Below are 24,453 nucleotides of genomic sequence, written 5' to 3'. Positions count from 1 at the left end.
GCTTGTCATATGTCTTGGTCACACGGTAGTGAAACAATATATTTCCAGATATTGAGGATCTTTATATGTAAACAAGCTGAACTCATTTGTGTGACATAATCCAGTAAGAGGTTTATTTTATTTTTAGAAAACGTAGCTATGGAAAAAAGTAATTCTACATTCATTTCAATTCCTCCTTAGAAATACTAATTCAAAATATTTCATGTGTGAATGTGCAGGAGATTGATTTGGATCACTTTGTTACAAGGCCTGCAGAACTGTGAATGCTGAAGCACATCATTTAAATCCATTTATTTCTCACAGGGGATTTATGATGTGCAAATCTAATCTGAGACAATCTATTTTAATATTGTCTGTAGGCTGAATGTGCGAAAGATGTAGAACTGATAGTTTTGTCAGAAGCACCTTAAAAAATCAACATAGAGAGAAGATTTTTTTCTATGCATAGCAGAAGGCAAATAAATAAAATCAATATTTTTAACCTATTCAAAAGGTTTATAGAAATATATAATTACAATTGCTGCAACATTACCTGAATAAGTTCAGGTTGCTACATTTGATTTTTTCTGACAGCAGTTGGAAACAAAGACAAAATTACAACGCCCTGGAATAGATTCTGGCCCCCACTTCAGCTGTTTGTTGGATACATTAGTTTGCCTAGTCACCCAGTTTAGTCAGGGAAAGGGGGCATGGTTGGAGTGTTGCTGCACTCTGGAAAGCCTTAACTGCCAGAATGGCCCTGTGGGGCTGTTGCAACTGTGCAAAAGCAACCTCAAATCTTCAATAAGTGTCATCATTAGCTAACTAGCCCCACTTAACCCCGAATCAGAGAGCAAGGGGTGTAAAGTTGGGATATAGGCACCTAACCCTCCTCACTCCCCTGCCAGATCCTGCTCTGAGCACAGATCCACCAGACCCTAAAATTGGACTCAATGAATTCAACAACCCTGGTGCCTTTATTCTAGTCTGATTTCTGTTTCAGCAGCAAAAGTGCATCCAACTTTGCTGCTGTTTCCCTTTGTACTATCTGACTAGTGAGGACTATTTGAATAATAAGTGAACCCTATGTGACCAACTTGATGATAAAACACATATGGACCCCTCGGTCTGAGCCCAGAGCACCCACTTATACCCCAAACTACTCATCCCCAGCCCCACTCCAGAGCCCACATCACCAGCTGGAGTCTACACCCCTTCCCATACCCCAAATCTCTGCCCCAGCCTTGATCCCCCTCCCACCCTCTGAACCCCTTGGTTCCAGCCCAGAACACCCTCCTACACCCCAAACTCCTCATCTGCAGCCCCACCCCAGAGCCCACACCCCCTGCTAGAGCCCTCTCTCACACGGTGAATGCTTCATTTCTTGCCCCACCCGAGAACCCACACCCCCAACCAGAGCCCTCACCTCCTCCCAAACCCCAACCCCAATTTTGTGAGCATTCATGGCCCACCATAGAATTTCTATTCCCATATGTGTCCCTCAGGCCAAAAAGTTTGCCGACCCCTGATATAAGCTGTCTAAATGCTATGTTCAGTTTGGTAGGACAAAATTATGGACTTCATCACTGGAGAACAGCACAACACTATGAGGTACAAGAGAGGCAGCCTGCCAATGTTTTGTTTAATATGTCTTCTTATAACAGAGAATAGCTCTATAAAGAGTAGGATGGTAACATAGCTTCATGGAGCAGATGACCAGTAAACTATGGCAGAGCCCTTGCTAATAGTTTGCAGTCTTCTGTGCCAATTAACTTGGGTTAAACATAAGAGGGGGCTTGATCGTAATGGGGGGGCATGTCCAAAAGGAACAGAAACACATGAACTAGAAGGGTAGAAAATATCTGGTTTCTTTCCAAGACCAATTTAAAAATTAATGCCATGAGAACTTTGGCTGAAATAAGCCTATCTTTTGTGAAATCTTCAGTTTTCTTCATTGAGTCCAGAACACCCTATTTAGCCCTTTAATTGGAACAGAACTGGCCTACATCCACCAAAAAATGGAAGTCCCAACTGTAACATATGTCCTACAGTTTGAGTGTGTTTAAGAAAATACTTTGTAGGAGTGTGTCCAGTACTAAAAAACAATGGATTAAGATACAAGATTAGAAACCATTTACTGCAATTGCAAGAAATTTGTGCAGTGCTTTCCTCAGAGATACAATATACTATTCCCATCAATCATTTTCACAAAAAATCCTTGGAGTATGTAGTATAAAGAGGATAACTAGTGACAATCTCTCCTTTTAACTTTATTTTTGGCTCCCAGGATTTTCATTAAAGTCATTGTCAAACCAATGAGCAGTCATTTGCAGGCTAGATAGTGTTGATGTTCATGTCTACCTAAACAGTCTCCTCCTTAGTGCCTCATCATTGAGGCAGGCATTTAGGAGTGCATCAAGGACATTAGAGAATCTAGTCAGATATTATCAATAGAGCAGTGTTGCCCAGAAAATTGTACTGTACAGTCAAATTGGCTTTCATTTTACAAAGGCAATATCAGAAGACTAGACTGTGATGCACTGGACTATCAGAAGACTAGACTGTGATGCATTGGACTGTGATGCATTGGACAGCAGGTGTCTAATGAAACAAGTTACATATCGAGCTTTTTTCAGTGCTGTCCTCTGAAAAGTAACCATAGAAGTCTATTGTTTTTTTCCTTAAATTTTAAAATGAACTATGAATGTTCCTGCTCTCACCCTGATGGTTGCTTCCATTTTATTGGCTAATACTTCAATTTGCTTTATTTCTTTTCTACTAATGATAAATAGGACTTCTAATGGACTCCAAAGGGGGAAATATCTTTAGTGCTAAAGAACTAGAACTCTTTCAGTTCCTGGAATGCCATTGGCATACCAATACCATTGATCTTGTCCCAGGATTTGAACTCTTTTACTGGTGCTTGCTTGGTGTGGCATCTGTCCCCTTCTAGCGGCAGCTAGCCCAATTAGAGATTGATGAGCCTGCTGCAGTCTTGCCTAAATGAGATGAGTCTTTTAGCTCATGGAATAGAAGCACATGCGATAAGTCCCAGAGATCCTGAGTTTGATCCCGGTCGATGACAACCACGGTCTCTTGGCATTACTCATGTGAAATACAATATGGGGGAAAGCATTCTGTGAAGACAGAGGGTATCACATGGGCTTCAGACAGCATTCTGTAAAAAAAAAATTTAAAAAAAATCACCAATTACTGACTTGGCTGGGAAAGTCATAATGACCAGAGAAACTGAATCTGTTTTGATGGTCATTATTAAATAAGAGCAGGTATACATTCATTGATACTTATACAGTAATTTAGCATGATAACATTTTAAAAAGTCAGATATTCACTTCAACTCAAATTTTCAAAGACGCTCAGGGCAGATATTCAAGTGCTCAGCATCTACAACTGGGGCCATTTTTTTTTCAAAAAGGTGTGTCTCCCAATTAGGCATCTAAATAAACATCCAGATTTTCAGATGATCTCAATATCCAATACGTCCCATTCTGACCCGCTTGCGGATGCTGAGCTATTTGGAAAATATGGTCCCTTGCATAGTAGCCATCTTATTCCCTCCTCCTGGACTCTGGACAGGAGCAGAGATCCAACCATGTCCATCAGCTAGCGGGATGGGGCCTAAATGTTGTTGCTAGGGAAGCATTCAGCAAGCCGTAGTTGTAGTTGTGACCCTGTTGTGTTGATGTTGTACAGTGGTATTTTGTTGATAGGATGAAATAGTCTCCATCACAAAATTAACTAACTGTTAACAAATAAGTGTAAGGCCATTGGATAGTCACCATTTGTTCAGTAAATTTTTTCAGCATTTGATTACCATTTTGTTGCCACCACATTAAGATTAAAGCAGTACAGTAAGTTTAACCTTTAGCCATTATAATAAATCTTCCATCTGGTGCCACAAATGATCTAAAGCCACACAATAAGCCAGGCAGAACAGTCCTTAGTTAAACCTATATGTAATGCTAATGAGTCACACTTTTTGAAGGTTTATCATTATTTAATTGGCTTGGTTTATTACATTTTACATCTTACTTTCCTCTTAAAATAGTCATCTTTATTAATTCTACTGCACCTGTTTGTACACCTTTTTTGTCAAAGTTTCTGACTGTTAGTCTTAAAACAGACAATGTTGCATAAAGTGTTGGGACTAAAACTACAGTGGAAGACAGAGAAATAGTGCAACATTTATATTAAGAGTATGCCAAGCTTTTCTTGCTTTTTATTCTATAACATTGGTACTAATTTTTTTCTAAATACTTACCTATCAACAGCGGGCTTCCCTTACCTCCTCCGAGCAGTGGTCAAAACCAATGTTGAAGTCAATGTATGGAACTGACCCATAGCCAGTTGACCCTTTCCCCATGAATGCCAATGATCCTCCAGGCCAGGCTTCATGCTAACCAAATATGATAAACATAATAACACTTTCCTAAAAGAATTGGGTCTAACTCTGGCACCTTCTCTCATCATAGATTAACTGGCAGTAAGGAATAGCTTCTGGCTTTCAAGTGTTGTTGAGTGAATAATATCTGGTGCATTTACCAGGGTATAGTCACTGCATTACAGTTATGTAATTCATTTTTCTCTGTGTGGGGAAAAAGGCAGGTAGAATAACAGCATGGTCTGTGGGAGATACACAGGAGGAGATCTGAGCTCTCCATTGGTAACTGAACAAAGCTTACTTGTCTGTTACACAAGCTACTGGTTGAAATGCAGCCCCTATTAAGGGTCTCAGATGCTTTAGATGTCAATGCATTTGCATTCTCTCTGTGCCTTAACTTATGTACACTGAAACATAACTTTAAATAAGAATCATTCCAGCTGGAAAGTAATGGAGTTGGTTGTTTTCGTACAATTTGGCTTCCTTAAAAATCTCAAATTTGTCTTCTGTTGCAAATAGTTCCCCCCCCCACTGAGTTTCTAACAAAAAAAGGATGACCATGTAATTAGAATTCCCTATTTTACCACAGATTTTCTATGTAACTTTGGGCTTTTCACTTAGTCTTTCTGTGCCTCAGTTTGCCATCAGTAAAATTAAGATAATACTTTCCTACCTCACAGGGGTATTGGAATAGATACATTTAAAGCTAGTGAAGTGTTTTGAGATCTGCTGATGGGAAAAGTGCTATGTAAGAGTTAGATTTTATTACCTGTTCTAGCACTATGAATCACTCATTTGCATGCCATAAATGCATCAGTAAAGGTGGGACATTTTAATTTAGAAGGAATTTAAGACACAAGTTTAGGTCACTAGTATTTTATTTCCTCATGTAAAATTGTGAGTTTGTCCTAACAGCATATTTCAGTTCAAAATTTAAAATCTAAGCCGGGGCAGGCAAATTACAACCCATGGGCCGGATGCGGCCCACCAGCTGTTTTAAGCTGGCCCTTGAGCTGCTGCTGGAAAGCGGGGTCGGGGCTTGCCTCACTGTAGCGCTCCAGCTAGGAAGCTGGCCACTCATGACCCCCCTCCAGTTCCCTCGTAGTTCAATGGCCCTACTCCAATGGCCTCCTCCAGCGCTCCAATGGGAGCTGCAGGGGTGGTGCCTGTGGATGGAGCAGCGTGCGAAGCCACCTGGATGCACCCCCATGTAGGAGACTGAGCGGGGACATGCCGCTGCTTCCGGGAGCTCCTTGAGGTAAGTGCCATCCGGAGCCTGCACCCCTGAGCCTCTCTCCATGCCCCAACCCCTTGTCCCAGCCCTGATCTCCTCCTGCCCTCTGAACCCCTTGATCCCAACCTGGAGCACCCTTCTGCACCCCAAACACTTCGTCCTCAGCCCCAGCCCAGAGCCTGCACCCCCAGCTAGAGCCCTCACCCACCCACACACCCCACTCCCCTGCCCCTGCCTGGAGCCCCCTCCTGCACCCCAAACTCCTCATTATTGCCCCACCCCAGAGCCCACACCCCCAAACAGAGCCCTCACGCCTCCCACAGCCCAACCCCAATTTTGTGAACATTCATGGCCCGCCATACATTTTCTATTCCCAGATGTGGCCCTCAGGCCAAAAAGTTTGCCCACCCCTGATATAAGCTGTCTAAATGCTATGTTCAGTTTGGTAGGACAAAATTATGGACTTCATCACTGGAGAACAGCACAAAACTATGAGGTACAAGAGAGGCAGCCTGCCAATGTTTTGTTTAATACGTCTTCTTATAACTGAGAATGGCTCCATAAAGAGTAGGACGGTAACTTAGCTCCATGGAGCAGATGACAAATGAACTATGGCGGAACCCTTACTAATGGTCTCCTGATAATTGCAGCCCCCTCCAAAGGCTCATTAAAATCTCAGTCCCCATGAGAATTCTTCCATTTGAAGCCCAAGAGTGGTGTGTGACCACTTTTTATAATGGTGTGAAAAAAGTAGCCCCGTGGTGGCTATTAGAAAAAGTTTTCATTATATTTTATTAGCTGCTGCCTCCTCTTGTACTCACCCTTAGCATTTGAAAGTCATTTACCTTCACAAACAGTCAATTTAAACTAAACAAATAGAAATCAATTACTTCTAATGAGATGTCTTCTGTGATACGTTGCCTATGTAATTTTAGCTGGTCCTCTGTTTCCTAATTACTGATTTGGTTTTGCTGCATTCCCTTGTACCAAACACGTACACAGTTTTACCCTGAGTGTGACGGATACACACACGAACAATGTAAACGTAAAGGCCAGATATACAACTGCTTCTGAGGAACACTCAGTGTTGCTCAGGTTGGGAGACTGCAGACTTGACTTTAACCTTCCGCTGAGCTCCCTGAGCTTGGGATACTGATGCCAGGGCAGCTCCCTCGCTGCTGTAATTTCCTGTGTTCCCAAGGAGGCTTTATGGCAGTTGAGGATCACTAGGTCTTCTTTTCCCAGGCCAAATAACCTGCATCTTCTATAGGGAGATTGGTAATGCTGTTCTCTGTGTAGCAATCTCTGCTCCCTCCCCACCCCCGCTTAATATTAAGCAATGTTAGAGCTACTCAAACTTATGCTGGACTGAAACATTTATAATGGGCAAAGATGCAGCCCAGAATTGGTGTGGCATAGGAGGAGTGTCCCTGGCATGTCCACTTTTCTCCAGTCATGTCCCTTTCCCTGGTATGATGGCAGTATAGCATAAAAGCCCTGTGCCAGTTTTATACCATCTAGTGATCCCCCTGTTGGGTGGGTGATCCTCTGCAGGATAAGTACACTGCCTTTAGGGCAGCTTTGCACCAAGAGAGAAGAGCAAACCTTCCCTGGCACAGAGTGAGTTTGCAGAATCCTGCCTATGTGCATTGCTTTCCAAATGAAGTTCATTTTCTTCACATGACACAGTGTTTAGTTTCTGTGTGCTGGACTGAACTGATACACATCTAAGTAACATTTTGTATGAGACAATTTAAATGTAATGGATTGCAGGAAATGGGAACAATTCATTCTGATTGGTCTGCTAATGGTCCTTATCTAACTGATACAAATCACTAATTTCAGCAAAAACTCATTTTCAGTTAATTTTGTTCACCAGAGGCAAAACTGATAGTTTGTGCTGCTGTTAGCTCCTTTCCATTTCTTCTGGAAGATAGCACATAGCAGCATGCCAAAGGAGATGCAATATGGCCATGGGGATAAAGCACAGGACTGGACATCAGGAGATTTAAGATCTATTTCCTATTCTACTACAGATTTCTTTAAGTGAGCCCCTTAGGCATTTTTTTTTCATTGGAGGGAGGACATATGCCTTAGATATTGGGCTTCTAAAGTAGATGCCTGGATTTCAAAGTTACTAATCAACTGCTCTTCACACACTTGCAGAAGTGTGTGGGAGGGAGGGTGGGGGGTGTCATTAACCACAAATCTGCCAGTAGGGGTTCCACACAATTGTGATAGTTCAGAATTGAGACGAGTAATCGCAATATGGATCTTTGGTAGCTCTCTTATCCATTAAAGAAGCAGTAGCTGGCAGAGGTTCCTGAGGTGATGGGCTTTATTACTTCATTTCAGTCCTCACTTTAAACATGTGATAAGTGGCAACTGTATATTAATATAATAATATTGCCTTTGCTTGGTGCTTTTCATAAGAACAAAATGTCATCTGATAATATTAATAATCTTCAATAATACTTTTATTCAAAAGATTCCACTCTCCTTGAAGCTAATAAATAAAGTTAAAATCCACTCACTGGTTTTACAACTGGTTGCCATTTGTGTCTTGCAGGTTAACTTTTTATGTTTTGGGGAAATCAGAGATAAATGGGACTATTCTGCATTAACAATAAATGTACAGCCCTCCTTAATACTTTGTTATTTATCTATTAAAGGAGGCCTTCTAGGGATGCTGTCTTCTTCTCTTCTGATTGGTCATTATCTTGCAAATCAGTGACTTATGAATTTAACCTGGGGCTTACAGGTTTCAACAGGTTCTCACCACACGTTCATTCCAGTTGTTGTCCTGTAACAATTAAACACGTTCCACTATCTGTAAAATGAGCATTCCATAACTTACTTCTGTGGGAGACCAAACACTTTGAAATGGAGTTCTAAGCCATACTGCTACTGGGCGCTTTAGAAATGTGGGTGAATTGACAAGACTAGGTATCTATAAAATACAATTGCTACAACATACAGTTTATTTATTTCCTGGTACTGACACTTACAGCTGATAGATTTTAGCTTGTTTTTTTCATCAGGGAATTTATAACACAATGTACAATGATCTTTTTTGTTGCTTCTTTTGTGATATTGATCATATCTAACAGATCTAACCTATGAATGTACAAAGGGGGTGTAATGACGTGTAATCTCAGAGTATCTGGTATATAGTAGGCAAAAAAGACAATGGATTGGCCAGTGTGCATGTGAATTTTAAATTGTTGTGTACTCTTCTATCCAAAGGTAGGACTCTGCCACCTTTACTCACAAGGAGTAGCACTTTACTCAGTTGGACTATTTTGTAGGTAAGGTGCATAAATGTGATAGAACCTGCTGCCAAGCATACTCCCAGGCTCCAGTACTTTAGATTAGAGCCCTGCACAGGACTATTCTTTAATCCCACTCTCACCTGCCCCCACTATTTTGGCAGTGGGTCCTGTGGGACCCACAGAATCTCAGTCCTACTGCAAGTCTCCACACTAGCCACACACAGGGCTTTACTTTAGATAGTACCTATAGCACTGTTTCTTATCTCGACTCTGATCTCACACTCATTATATTTCTGCTGCTATTCTAAGAGCACATTAAGTTGAATGATGCATATTTACAAGGACTTTAACATTTTGTGTACAAGCTCTCCTAATGCATGTATTAAAAAGCTTTTATGGTGGAAATACCACAGTGACTCAGCTGGAATAATTGGGCATAGCTCTGTTTGTGTCAATGGAAGGTGCGGATTTACACCAGCTAAGTATCTGCCCTACTATATATAAAACATCTATAAAAATGAGCTAAAGATGTCACTGGATCCCATTCCATTTTCCTACCCCCTCCTCCTTAGATAACTCATATTTAGAGTACTCTTTTTTGTAATGAAAATAAGGCCTTAGTATGGAGGATTCTTTACGGGTTGCACAGGCCCAAGATCGTGGGATTGAAGCACAGCCATCTGTAACCACTTCTCCAGCCAATGGACTAGAATAGCAGCCATGACCTCTATGCAGGGACTAGAAAAGATGAATATTAATAATAATACTTAGCACTCTCCATATAAAGCACATTTTTCCCATAAACCTCACAACACTTTGCAGAGATGGGAGAAGTCTGGTTATCTTGCTTTGTCCATGGATATAGAATTGACCATGATCTATCCCAACAGCCTTTCTGCATCAGCTTACTCACAGCCATTGCAAAGCCTACTTCCTCAGTGCCTTTGAGATTCAGAGGCCCCACTAGACTTCTTCTCCTGCAGCCATGCACTCACATGATAGGTATGTGGCCGAGCTCAGGTGGCACAACAGGCTGTACATGGGCCATCCATGATGAAATTTCCTATTACTTTCTTCAGCAGTACTTCTTTCATGTTAAAAGTTTGATTATGGGCATTCTGATTCTTCCCTCCCTCCCCCCAAAAAAGGACAGAATAGTCCGCCAGGAGTGGCCCCTGTGCCCTTTCCCCACTTGTGGAGATATTCCCCCAGCAGGTTGGTGACCTTCCTGTATATGATGCCTGAGGTCTTGTGTTCACCCCAGAATCATTTTTTGTATGCCTCAGATGTCAGTTCAAACTTCAGCAGCACAGCCTGTTTGAACAAATCATAGTCCCCCCCCTCTCAATACCATCCATTTGGCAGAATACCTCTATGACCTTGGGACTCAGCAGGGGGGTCAGATAGTGGAGCTGGAGGGATAGCTCAGTGGTTTGAGTATTGGCCTGCTTAAACCTAGGGCTCTGAGTTCAGCCCTGGAGGAGGCAATTTGGGGATTGGTCCTGCTTTGAGCAGGGGGTTGGACTTGATGGTCTCTTCCAACCCTAATAATCTATGATTCTGTCTGCAGGGCCAATCTAGTTCAGATCAAAAGGTTTTGAGGTAGCATCAATATCCCCTCCTTCCCTAAACTGGGGAAGCAGTTTGGTGTTTAGATTTCCTGCTGAATTGGCATCTCAGAGCTCTTGGCCAAGCATAGACCCTTGCAATTCATTTATATTGTCTTTGTCATGTTTCTGGTCAGCTCTTGCACAAGTTAATTTTTGTGAGCGTTTTGCTTTCTAAACAAATTGCAGCAGATAAGGTAGGTTTGGGTAGCAGGTGTGAAGAGACATAAAGACAAAAGCAATATGGAAGCAGAAAGATTATAGAAATACTGCAACAGCTAGAGAAGGAGGAAAATGGACTAAAATACACTAGTCTGTCTGTTTATCCTACAGATTTCCTGATGATTGATTTCTCACTATGGTGTCTTGGCTGTTCAGTGTGGGCTGTTAAGTTGGACGTTAGTCTTTATGGAAAGGTCATCTCCTGAATAATGAATGTAATATCTAACTTTAAAAAGGCTGCAAGAAGAGAATAAGAAACAAGGATGAGGATGTTATCTGATCTCAAGAATTACCTTCTCTAAATCTTATAGTACCCTTTAAAATATATTATGCAATGAAATTTTATTTAAAAAAAAACAGAAGTTTCATTGTGGTATTTACTGAATGTGCTATACTAATTTATTGTTCAGTTTTAGAAATGATTGTTCTTGTATTGGTGGGGAAAGAAATGTTGCCTCTTTCTACATTTTAAGGTGTGTGTGTGTGTGTGTGTGTGTGTGTGTGTTATGGTCCTGGGAAACCAATACAGTTTATTAAGAAAGATGACTTTTTTTTATTTTTTATGGCCTGTGATATTTGAAATTATGGCAAAATGCTAGCATTTTTATATATACCCTGCATAATTCTTGTCATTTGCAGCGGGAGGTTTTCCGTATCCACTGCAATATACATTTAGAACAAAAAAAATGAACGTATAGGCTAATAGGGTGTGTGGCAGCATTTGTCCTTCAGATCAGGATGGGAAACATTTCACTTCAAGCCAGACGGGTTATTAAAGGACCCCACCTGCTAGACATCACAACAGAAGGACTCCTTGCATTTGAAGGTGTCCCTGGCTTCTACTTATCTTTTTCATAGCTTCAAGTCTGTTACACTTTGGCACATATACAAAGGATTATTTCTGTGACCATGCAGGCTGTGTATACCAGACAGGATGATTCTAAGATGAGGATGAAACTGGTGTACAGCAGTTCATATTTGAGCTGAGAAAAGGAATAAAGGGAAAATAGGGCACATTCCCCACATTTAAAAATATTAGTACAGTATATGCAAGCAGTGCAATCAATGTTAAGGGGAACAGTTTTTTCACATTGTTCTATTCCTCACTTTAAGCACTACTTGTTCGCCACTTGGTATCATGAAAAAAGTTTTGGTTTCAAAATATTTAGACTATATTGGTCTACAGACTTTCCAGGGGTGTTGCAGAAAGCTTTTTCGCCTCATACTTTAATCACATATGTCTTTGTTTTAGTTGGCTGCTGCTCTCCTTCATCCACAGCATGTGTTGATATTGGACTGCCCAATGCCACTTCTGGAACTTGTGAAAAGGGATCATTAAGAAAGCAGTAGAAAAGAGATTAACATGGAACTACAGGTCAATTTGTAGTTTCTTACTAATATTTAGTTTGGAGTCTGTCATTCCAGGTGGTGATAAAGGAAATCAAAAAGCATACACCATTGAAGAACTATTCACAGCTGGAATTTGGGCTTTCAGACAATCTTAACATTGATTTTATATGGATTTCGCTTTGAGGCCATAATATGAAGATAAATAATAGGTTACTCTACAGTGACAAAATACTGGGTTATACCATTTGGGAAATGGCAAGAGAATGTTGTCATAATACTTTGTTACTGGAATGATTTAAAAAGAATGAGACGTACATTTAGTAATTAAATGAATGCAAATTGCAAATTATATTAGTAATTGTGGATTTTTCGTAGGAGTGAGGCTATGGTGGTCTGGAGTCTGGACAGGAACTACAATATTACCTTTGATGGGGGGGATTACTGTTCCAAAACTGCATATATTGTAATTGTTCCTAAATACTTTTATAAAGTGAATGTAATGCTCATGAAAACAGACAGAGTAATAGACTTGAGAAGGAAAGTCCTCTTTTTATCTGCAGCTCTGACACAGAATGAACAGTAGCAGTGAAAACTTCCTCAGACTGAGCCAAATTCTCCCCACATTTACACTGGGGTAAATCCAGGATAACTGGAGTGAAATCAATGAACTTACTGAGTATTCACATGTCTATAGCAAACTCTGCTCTGGCCTGTTTCCTTGCCAATATGTCTCTCTTTTGGGCCAGAGAGAATAATAGATTATTAGGGCTGGAAGGGACCACATGAGATCATCTAGTCCAACCCCTTGCTCAAAGCAGGACCAATCCCCAAATGGCCACCTTAAGGATTGAACTCACAGCTCTCGGTTTAACAAGCCAGTGCTTACTGAGCTATCCCTCCCCCTAGAGAGACCACCTCTAGAAGCAAGAAGCTTACTCTTTGTGTCTACTAAGGCCTGGAGTTCTCTGCCAATCAGGATACCTGTTGTGGTAGTGGTTCTTGCAGTTTTAATTCAATTCACTGGAAACGGGAGTGAAATCACCAACTCATTTCACATAAACAATTATATAGCTGTCAGACCTCATCAGCTTGTGCTCAGTACCAACCTAGAAAAGATTTCAATAAATCATCCAAGGGAAAGACTTTATATTCCTTTAGAAATCTACTTAATTACGTACACACATTGGAACAGATCCTCCAGGGCCACCCAGAGGATTCAGGGGGCCTGGGGCAAAGCAATTTCAGGGACCCCTTCCATAAACAAATTGCAATGCTGTATTCTCTTGGAGGCCCCTGTGGGGCCCAGGGCAAATTGCCCCACTCGCTCCCCCTCTCAGGTGGCCCCGGGAGAAATAAACTTTCTGCATTTCAGCACAAACCTAGTTCTGAGAAAACTTCTTTACAAGGTATCACTGGTTCTCAGCATCAGCTACTGCTAAAAGGCACTAAAGCTCATTAAAAGGATTGGACAAATATTTTCCATCAAAACTTTTTTTGGTTCGAAAACTAGGGGTTTTTAAAAAGCAGAAAAAAATCACGAACAATGTCTGCTTTCCTTCAAAATTTGTTGTGTTTTTTTTAATTGAAAAGCTGAAATTAGTCTGCCAAAACTTGAATATGGTTTGGGGTTTCAGAAATGTGTGGCCAAATATTTGCTGCTTGCTGTGTTTGATTGTTTACAGAAACAATACAAAAATTCTGCTTAAAAAATATCCAAAACTTTTGAACCACCTCAGCTTGTGACCAAACGCCTGAGCCCATCCAGTCAGAGATTTTTCCAGGTTTCTGATACTCTGCTGGCTTCCTTGACTCATATCTGTCTCCATAACTTTGGATTCATTTAGGTTAGAACATAAGAACAGCCATACTGGGTCAAACCGTAGGTCCATCCAGCCCAGTATCCTGTCTACTGACAATAGCCAATGCAAAGTGCCCCAGAGGAAGTGAACCTAACAGGTAATGGTCAAGTGATCTCTCTCCTGCCATCCATCTCCGCCCTCTGACAAACAGAGGCTAGGGACCCCATTCCTTACCCAACCTGGCTAATAGCAATTAATGGACTTAACCTCCATGCATTTAGCTGTTTCCTAGAGACTGGCTCCATGGGGTCCTTCACAAACTGGAGACGGTTATTGTGGGTTTGTCTTTAGTATAGACTATGTACATACTCCATGAACTGAGCATTTGAGCTTGTTCCAGAATCTGGGATGAGCCTATGCTGTGAAAACTGAAATGCTCAAAATAGTACATGCATGTGAATGGACACAGGATGCTAAAATTTAATTAACCCAGGGGTTCTCAAACTGGGGGGTCAGGACCCCTCAGGGGGTCACGAGGTTATTACTGGGGGTCGCGAGCTGTCAGCCTCCACCTCAAACCTCGCTTTGCCTCCAGCATTTATAATAGTGTTAAATATATAAAAAAGTATTTTCAATTTATAAGGGTGGGGGTCACACTCAGAGGTTTGCTATGTGAAAGGGGTCACCAGGATGAAAGTTTGAGAACCACTGAATTAACCCCTCTGAAGCTTCAGGGCATGTAGGGGAGGGGATCTCCCTTCGTACAGTTGGGAAGGATATTGCTCTTCTCATGTGATCCCTCCCCCAGTGGCTATTTTTAAATGAAGCTCCCCTCCCCAACATGAATCTCCCTATGGCACTGAAATTAAATATAGACTATAATTTGGCATTTGAGAAGTGAAAGGGGTGGTAGCCCTAATGGAAAAGCTAACAGCTTGGTTCTTCTGCGAGCCTCAAACTGCTGAATAAGCTTTAGGGTAGGGAAGGCTGTGCCTCCCAAACAGCCTGAGCCTGCCCCCATCCGACCCCCACCCACTTCCTGCCCCCCAACTGCCCACCCCCCTCAGAATCCCTGACCCATCCTGCTCCTTGTCCCCTCACCATCCCCCAGAGACACCACCACCACTACCCCGGGACCCCACTCCTCCTCCCTGTCCCCTGACTGCCCCAACCCCTATCCACCCCCCGGCTGAGCCCTGACAGACCCCCAGAACTCCCACAATCCACCCCCCCATTCCCTGTCCCCTGACCGCCACCCCAACCTCTGCCCCCTTCCTGTGCCCTGACTGTCCCCGAGACTCCCTGCCCCTTAGAACCTCCCCTCCCCCCGGCCCCAGCTTCTTACCCCTGGCTCTCCCCTCACCCGGAGCCTCAGCGCATTGCATCCAGGGCCGTCCCTGAAGAGCGGTGCGGCGTGGCTCTGGCGGGGCCTGAGCTCCTCCCTGCTCAGAGCCCCAGGGTAAAGGGGGAGGGGCTGTGAGCTTCCTCCACTCAGCCCGGAGCTCGCAGCCCCATCCCCTTATCACACGGTTCTGAGTGGGGTGGAGCTCAGGCCCCGCCGGAGTCAGGCTGTAGCTGTTCAGGGACAGCCCTGGATGCACTGAGACTCTGGGAGAGAGGCGGACACAGGGTCAGGTCGGGCTGGGGCAGGAGCTCCAGCCGTTCTCTTGGGGGCCCCTGCGGAGCCCAGGGCCTGGGGCAAATTGCCCCACTGGCCTCTCCCTCTAGGCGGCCCTGAGATCCTCAGCTGCATCAGCGCTTTACAAGGCTCAGCTGGTAGCCACAAAGATGGCTTTGCATATCATTTATGCTGTCTGGCAGGAAGCCATTTCTGCTCCTGGCACAACCCAGAAAAACCTCACTGATCTGAAGGCCAAAAAGAATCACTATAGTCATCTAGTCTGACCTTCTGCATAACACAGCCATAGAACTTCCCTTAATTAATTCCTATTTGAACTAGAGCATCTCTTTTTGAAAAACATCTAATCTTGATTTTAAAATTTCTGGTGATAATCCACTCTAGACCTTCCACCACATCCACTGGTAAGTTGTTCCAATGGTTTATTACCCTCACGGTTAAAAATGAGTAACTTGTCTTCAGTCTGAATTTGTCTAGCTTCAACTTCTAGCCATTGGATCTTGTTATACCTTTGTCCGCTAGGTAGAAGAACCCATTTTCAAATGACTGTTCCCCATGTGTGGAGTTATAGACTGTGATCAAGTCAACCCTTAACCTTTCCTTTGATAAGCTAAATAAACTAAATTCCTGCAGTCAAGGCATGTATTCCAATACTTTAATTATTCTTGTGACTCTTCTCTGAAACCTCTCCAATTTATCAACATCCTTCTTGAACTGCGGACACTAGAACTGGGCACAGTATTTGAGTAGCAATTGCAATGGTGTCAGATAACTTCCCTTCTCTTACTTGAGATCCCCCAGGATGGCATTAGCCATTTTAACTACATATTGCTTTGGAAACTCATGCTCAGCTGATAATTCACCATGACCCCCAAGTCTTTTTCAGAGTCACTGCTTCTCTGAATAGACTTCCCTATTCTATAAATATGATCTACAGTCTCTGTTCCAAGATATATAATATAGTTTTTACATTTGCCTGTATTAAAACATATAGTATTTGCTTTCACCCAGCTTACCAAGTGATCCAGATTGCTCTGTCCGCATCATTATTTACTAGTCTCCCAATCTTTGTGTTTATCTGCAAACTTTATTAGTGGTAAAACTCCTGCAGGCTTCCCCAATTGCAACCAGCTGCCAATGCCCTAAGGTAAGTGGTCCCCAAACTTTTTACCTCATGCCCCCTCTTACCCTTGTAGTGTCCATGCCCCCCCCAACATACTCCTTGGGGCTGGGGACAGGAGCAGGGGATACGAACAGGGGTAAGGAGACAGAGGCTGGAACCTGGAGCACGAGGCCAGCAGCCAAGGCCTCAGCCATGAGACCGGCAGCCGAGGCTGGGAGCAGAGCCACGGGTGCGGGGTCAGGAGCTGGGACCCCGGGCGTGGAGCTGGAGCCGGGTCCAGACACAGAGCAGAGTGGCGCTCCCTCTCTGCTCCCCATGGGGGAAAACCTGGGCCCCAGCTGCACACCCCGAACTTTCCTCAGCACTCACAAATTGGGGACCTCTGCCTAAGGGGGTCATTCTGGCAGAAGCACTCCCAGCCACACCTCCTTTGCCTTTGCCATGTCCCCAATTATAGTGGGTGGGAGGGGTTATTGTATAGATACGTATGCCATCTGTACAACTACCTGAATCCCTAAGGAACTGTTTGACGTGGCTTTGTGGTTGCACTGCACCAATAAAATGGAGCAAAACAGACAGAATGGGTCTAAATACCCAGTACATTCATTTTAAAAGTTTATGGAAGCAGAAAAATCCCAATCTTTTCCCTTATAATATATTATTGTGCCTTCTTGATTCCAGCTCCATTGGTATGTTAAAGAAAAACTTTTCCCATTCAGAGAAACATAGCAGATCCAAAAAAATTACAGATGAAAACTGAACATATCTAAATTCAGAAGCCTTATTTTAAAGCCATTTTACTATAATAACCATTGAAATGTATTTATATTTGTTGTTTTTTAAAAAAAGAGGTTGAGAAATGTGATATTGTGTGCAGTGCAATTTGCATAGTATAACAAATCACAGTGGGTCTTTATGTTCTCTTCCCGTTATCCTGGAATTATATGGGAGACTTTTTTATTTTTAATGAAGTCATGGTTTAGACGGGGGGAAAATAGTAGTGAAAACAGGAACTGAATATTACAGTTTGGTTTCTTTCTGTGCCTTTAAATGAAAGGAGCTCTGTGTTTAGTATTCTGAGCTTTAGACACTCCAACCATCTGTTTCATTAATAGGGATGGGAGAACCTTGCAAAGTTCCAGCCTCCATATTCTGTCAAAAATTCCAACCCATAGTATTCTAAACCCCATAGAGTGTCTTTGAAAAGAGTCATAAAGCAACTAGAAAAAAAAAATCAAAATGCATTTTAAAAATATACCAGATTCCTGAAAGTCCAGTGTAAATTCCCATCTTTGAAACAAAAGCACAGTCATTTATGGTAAGGGCTATTTAGTAACATTTTACTTTATCCCTCTGAAATCTATAGACTAGCCCACACCGAAGGAACCAAGCTGGTCTATGTATTTCCGTGCAAACAGATAATCCCTTGCCCTGAATCTAAAAATGGCTTTGGGCAAATATTATGATCTGGCATTCAAAGCATGGAAGGACAAATATCTTCATTTTGTATTCATTCATTTTGTGTCATATGGGGTTGCCATTTTGCCTTGATGATTAGTTTTTAAATTAAGAAACCTTGTTCTTTCAGTTAATGAGGATCAGCAGAAAACTATTGAAACAAAAAAAAATCTTTATATGTTAAACATCAGATATTCCTTGATGGCAGTTTCATTCAGTCACCTTTCAGTACACGTAGAAGGAATTCAATATCACAAGATGAACCAGATTTAACTTGATGCTGCTAGGAGAACTAAAATGTGTTTGGGCTCTGCATATTAATTACCTTGCTGTTTTAAAGGTTACAACAGTCACGTTCTCCCAGAGAGGTCATAGTTCTGATTTAATAAAGGCTTATAAATTACAGAATATTGCAATGGACTGCAGAAACAAAACCAGCAAGATTTATTCTTTGCTTGACAAACCCAAAAAAGATAATAATGGGGTGTGGAAAAAGAACCAGACCGGTGTGGAAAAAAATTGTTCTGGCATTTATGGATTAATAGGCTCATTCTTAAGTGTTAACTTAAAAAGAAAAGATAGTGCTACTTTTATAACTTCTATGCCTGTCCTGACTAGAGTTTTATAAGTAAGCCCACATGAAAGGACCTTTTTTAGCAATGACAGTGTCATAAATATACAACTAAGGGGAGCATAAAATCCCTTCTTACCTGTAAAGGGTTAAGAAGCTCAGATAACCTGGTTGGCACCTGACCAAAAGAACCAATAAGGGGAGAAGATACTTTCAAATCTGTGGGGGAAGGTTTTGGGTTAGGGGTTTCTTTGTTCTCTCGGAATCAGCAAGGAACCAGGGCAGGGAAAATACATATCCCCTAAGCCATATCTGAACTGAGAATCTAATATTGCAGAAATAGTAATTAATAGCAAAGAAATGCATTCGATTATCTTTTGTTGTAGCTTGTGAATTTTCCCTGTGCTAGGAGGGAGGTTTATCTCTGTTTTTGTAACTTTAAAGTTTTGCTTAGAGGGGAAATCCTCTGTGTTTTTGAATCTTTTGTTATCCTGTGAAGTATTTACCATCCTGATTTACAGAGGTGTTTCTTTTACCTTTTCTTTAATTAAAATTCTTCTTTTAAGAACCTGATTGATTTTTCATTGTTCTTAAGATCCAAGGGTTTGGGTCCATGTTCACCTGTACCAATTGGTGAGGATATTATTCTCAAGCTTCCCCAGGAAAAGGAGTGTAAGTCTTGGGGGAATATTTTGGGGGAATAGGACTCCAATTGGTCCTTTCCCTGATTTTTTGTCTAAATCATTTGGTGGTGTGGCATACTATTCAAGGATAAGATGGAATTTGTGCCTTGGGAAAGTTTTAACCTAAGCTGGTAAAAATAAGTTTAGGAGGTCTTTCATGTGGATCCCAACATACGTACCCCAGAGTTCAGAGTGGGGAAAGGAACCCTGACAGACAGTATGATTCATTTTGTAGTAAATTGGAGCAACTGTTTCAAAATGAATGCAAGTGCTTATAAAGCACTTGTTGGCATTAAATACTAATTAGTAATTGCTAATTAAATATCAGAAAGTGATTTTGGTGAGAGTGCATTTAACTAAATTGTAGCTAATCTTGCTTTAGTATTGTCAGCCTTTATGACATTCTAATTCAAATTATATATCCTAAATCTGGAGTTGTGTCCCTTGTTTGAAATGTATTCCTCTCAAGGATGTTATGTGATGTTGCTTTTACTATAGACAATGCCAAGTGCTATTGAGTTTAGACACTGCCATTTGTTGTCTAATTTATTTTGTTGTTGTTGTTTGTTGTTATGATTCTTGCTATGTGTATTTAGAAGTATCTTCTGGACACTTAAGTAACAACCAGAGCCATGACAAACATATCTGTGCTCTCTTGGCAAAGCAGTTCAAATAGGCCATGTTTGCAAAGCCCAAGATTCAGTAGAATTATTTATCCTCCTCAGCTCTGCCATATCATTTGACCAAAAGTTTTAGATCCACAGGATGAGCCTAATGGGGAATGTGTCCAAAACTGGTGTGTATTTTTTCCCTAGGGGCCTCAAATTTTCTCCACAGAGCTCTCTATCAGCCGACAGCAACTCTTATTTCACACTAAGGGGGTCTGGATCATACGTGGTGAATGTTCATCATTTCAATCAGTCCCTGAGTAATGGTCCCCCCGTGGTTTGTGACCCTCATTTGGCAGCGTTGTCTGAAGAGGCTCTGATTATTAGCTTAGAAATGGCAATGTGTTATGCTTTTTTAAACTCAGGACAGTTTTGAATTGATGTAAGGTAATGTTAAATCTATGGTGTCTATTTGAAAATGTTGAGCTGTTCTAAAGTGTTCATTCTAGAATTCTGATCTCCAGTCACATGATAGGATAAGCTCTCTGCAATTTTTTTTAAAAACAATGAATGATTATCCATGGTAATATGGACATAGTGCATAGTTTAGAACCCAAATTGTTCCAGTCAGCATGGGTTAGTATGATGCTTCGAGTAAGCTGGTGTTAGAAATGCAAAGCTAATCAGAGTCTTATTTTTTTAGTTCATGTTATTCTAAGTTTCAAGACAAATAGCAAATGTGGCATGCTTTATTTCTAAAATCTAATAACTATGGTATAGGGGGTGAAAAAATAGCAAAACAACTTTTCATAACATCTCCAAGGAAGGATTTGGAATCCAATTTGTTCAGATGAAGTCTGGATGCTCAGAGTTGAATGGCTGAGGATTGACCTACTATCTTTTTTTGTAAATAGCCTTTGTAGAATTGGATTGAGTGTAATTTTTGTTAGAGTTTTCAATTTTGTTTTACTTACATTTCATTTATTTTAACTGTTGCCACATACTTGTCTCTGTACTGTACAAAGATTATAAATTGCAGAACTGCTCAGTGCTGGACTATTTTGGTCAATGCCAAAAGGTATCTAAATGAATGTTCAAGGGATCATTGTCCTCAATGAAAGAACTGATTCTAATTCCTAATTCTTCCTGTGTGTTGTGGATGCACAATGCAATAAGAACATTTGGAAGAGGGATTTTTTTATGTTACTCACATAAAGATTTATCAAATTTGTGAAACCTTCAGCCTGCATTGCTTGTTGGATATTGGGTTATTCTGAAAAAAAGAAATGATTTTTTTTTTGCCACTACACATGGTGTCTACTGTAGAGGGAAAATGTTCTGTGGTTTTAATGTTTGCATTGAAGACATTTAGTTAGGACTATGACCTTTCATAAAAATAAATTGAAGGAGAAAAGAAGGGAATATGTGCTGAGAATATGTGGATACCCCATAGGTAATTCTGTGGCTGGTGAACTAAAATTGTCTCTTTTGCCTTTTAGGTTTTCTAAGTACTGGAGACCAAGCTGCAAAAGGCAATTATGGATTGCTTGACCAAATCCAAGGTTTACGATGGATTGAAGAAAATATTGGATCCTTTGGAGGAGACCCAAAAAGAGTTACTATTTTTGGATCCGGAGCAGGAGCATCCTGTGTTAGTCTGCTAACACTATCTCACTATTCAGAAGGTAACAATCCTCTTGGTAAAATAAAGGTAAAAAGGGACCCTTTAAAACCTAGTGCAGGTTTTTTTAAACTGAAATGCAAGGCAATTGACACCATCAAGTAGAAACTCAGAATTATATACCAACAACGTAAATGAAATACATAGTGGCCAGTATTCCAGCTGATTCTTAGTAATCCTACATTATGCTTTTTACTATGGCATGAAATAAAAAATAAAACTTAAATTATAAATTTGCATTTAAAAGTGCTCCCCAGGAAATCTAAACTGTCTGGTCTGTATTAAAATTTTCCATTTTCTCTTCCATCAATTGTCTGTTCTACTTGAACTTAAATGAGGCAGTGAGCCTTCTTTTTTTATTTGCAAGATGCCTGTCTGTGCACATCAGGCATACATTTTAATGTCTTAACACAATGCAATTTTGTACAAAAAAGAGTAAGCCTCACATATGTAGAGTCTCATCCTGCAGTCTATATGCATGTAAAGCTCCTACGGGGCTGTAATAAAAGTTTGAGCTGCAAGGCTAATGTATAGTGCAGGCATTGACTCGCTCTACAGAAAGATTCCAGTAAGTATGTTCAATAATACTGTAAAAAAAATGAGAAAAAGACCACAGTTCTCTAAAATCTTTGATCAGTTTCTGCCCCCTTGCTCCTCCCCCTGCTTCAACACATAGAGGAATTTATAGGATAAAACCATCTAGCACAGGATAATTGTAGCAGATATTATAGCAAGCATGCTTTATTTGAAAGTACTTAAAATTATTGCACATATTGGTACAAATAGGGCATAATGAGTAAAACTGGGCTATAAAGTATGCCAAAAGCAAACAGATGGCGTGATGAAAATCTTCGCTGATCACAGCCTTGACATTTTGTAATTTGTGCAGTAATTAATAATCATCAGGTGTATTATTCACAGTCAGTTTTCACCAGATATGCTTCTGGGTACTTGGAGCTAATTTCTGTCTTAGTCATTTCTATTTCACAAATCACCCACTGTATGTAAGTGCTTTGTAGTCTGTATACTCTGGCCAAGACATTTTAGGTTGCATACTCAAATAGGACATTTCAGTGTTCCCACCAGCAAACTAAGCAACCCAACTAAGCAAACAGAAAAATTTATGGGGAAGATTCACTGGTATGCTTCAACTGCTTTGCTACACTCTGACCGCACACAGCTGTATTAAATCCAGGTCTCTGGTTGCTCTGCACACCGGAGAGTAGCAAAGCAACCAGAATGCACCAGGTCAATCTGGCCCAGTATTTTCAAATCCTTTCAGAAAAATGCAAATATATTCTAATTTATCAGAATAGTGAATGATAGCAGGAAAATATATATAAGCAGGTAATGGAAAATGATGTCAGTACAGAAGGATCCTGGAAATCAAGCTTATTAAACTGTTTTTAGCTGAGCATATTTTTTTCAAATTATATGATGCCTGTATTCTGTGAAAGGGAAAAAAAAGAGTGCATAATTTTCCTTTGACCTTTAAATTAGTGAAGAGCATATTTATGTGAATCATTTACATGCAGAAGAGAATATGATTGTTTGTAACTGGCACTCCTTCAAAGATTAAAAATGTTTAAGAACTACCACTGTGCTAAAACTGGGGTTTTTTTGTTAAAAGTGTACAGTTATTGTGAAAAATATATTTTGTCCTTGAAATACTAACCTAAAACTTTCATGCTTTATATGTATGACCATCAAGAACCAGGGAGATTTTATCTAGAAGTCTAGTAAAAGCTACAGTGAAAAGGAAGAGATTTAATTTAAATTAAATTTAAAAAGTTAAATCAGTGGAAATAGAACTGAAATACAGGAATCTGCATCCTTTCACTATCATACAATCAAAGTATTCTTTGCTTAGTAAAAGCAGCATTTTTATATGTAATTTCATTTGCATTTAAACAATTTGCACCTGCAGGTTTATTCCAAAAGGCAATCATACAGAGTGGAACAGCCCTGTCCAGCTGGGCAGTGAACTACCAGCCTGCCAAATACACTCGGATATTGGCAGATAAAGTGGGCTGCGACATGCTGGATACCACCGACTTAGTTGAATGCCTTCGTAATAAGAACTACAAAGAACTCATTCAGCAGACCATCACTCCAGCCACGTACCACATTGCCTTTGGGCCTGTGATTGATGGAGATGTGATTCCAGATGACCCTCAGATTCTAATGGAGCAGGGAGAGTTCCTTAACTATGACATAATGCTAGGTGTGAACCAAGGGGAAGGCTTAAAATTTGTGGATGGCATTGTGGACAACGAAGATGGTGTTTCCCCAAATGACTTTGACTTTTCCGTCTCCAATTTTGTGGACAATCTATATGGCTATCCAGAAGGGAAGGATACACTCCGGGAGACCATTAAATTCATGTACACCGACTGGGCAGATAAGGAAAACCCTGAAACACGAAGGAAGACCCTGGTAGCTCTGTTTACTGACCACCAGTGGGTTGCCCCAGCTGTTGCTACAGCTGACCTGCATGCCCAGTATGGCTCTCCAACATATTTCTATGCATTTTATCACCACTGCCAAAGTGAAATGAAACCAAGCTGGGCTGATTCAGCGCATGGTGATGAAGTTCCTTATGTGTTTGGCATTCCCATGATTGGTCCCACTGAATTGTTCAACTGCAACTTCTCGAAAAATGACGTCATGCTCAGTGCAGTAGTTATGACATACTGGACAAATTTCGCCAAAACTGGGTATGTTTTGCATCTTATAACCTTTTTCATTCCTATGATTGTTCTGATATACAGAAGTATTCCACTGTAATGGTCCCAATAGAGTTACAGCACTAATTGGAATCACTA

The 24,453-nt window shown here is 40.9% G+C and overlaps 1 protein-coding gene across 3 annotated transcripts in view; it reads left to right on the top strand.

The window, feature by feature from the left end:
* Positions 1–24,453, top strand: part of NLGN4X (neuroligin 4 X-linked) — a 290,649-nt gene that overhangs the window by 253,134 nt on the left and 13,062 nt on the right. For all 3 annotated transcript variants that reach the window (XM_030572254.1, XM_030572234.1, XM_030572244.1), the window contains 2 exons: positions 21,447–21,632; positions 23,556–24,345. In XM_030572254.1, coding sequence (XP_030428114.1) covers positions 21,447–21,632; positions 23,556–24,345 — 976 coding nt within the window. The remainder of the gene's footprint in view (positions 1–21,446; positions 21,633–23,555; positions 24,346–24,453) is intronic.

The sequence above is a fragment of the Gopherus evgoodei genome, chromosome 1 (assembly GCF_007399415.2).
Source record: "Gopherus evgoodei ecotype Sinaloan lineage chromosome 1, rGopEvg1_v1.p, whole genome shotgun sequence".
Classification (NCBI taxonomy): Eukaryota; Metazoa; Chordata; order Testudines; family Testudinidae; genus Gopherus; species Gopherus evgoodei.
This window is presented reverse-complemented; position numbering and strand designations above follow the sequence as displayed.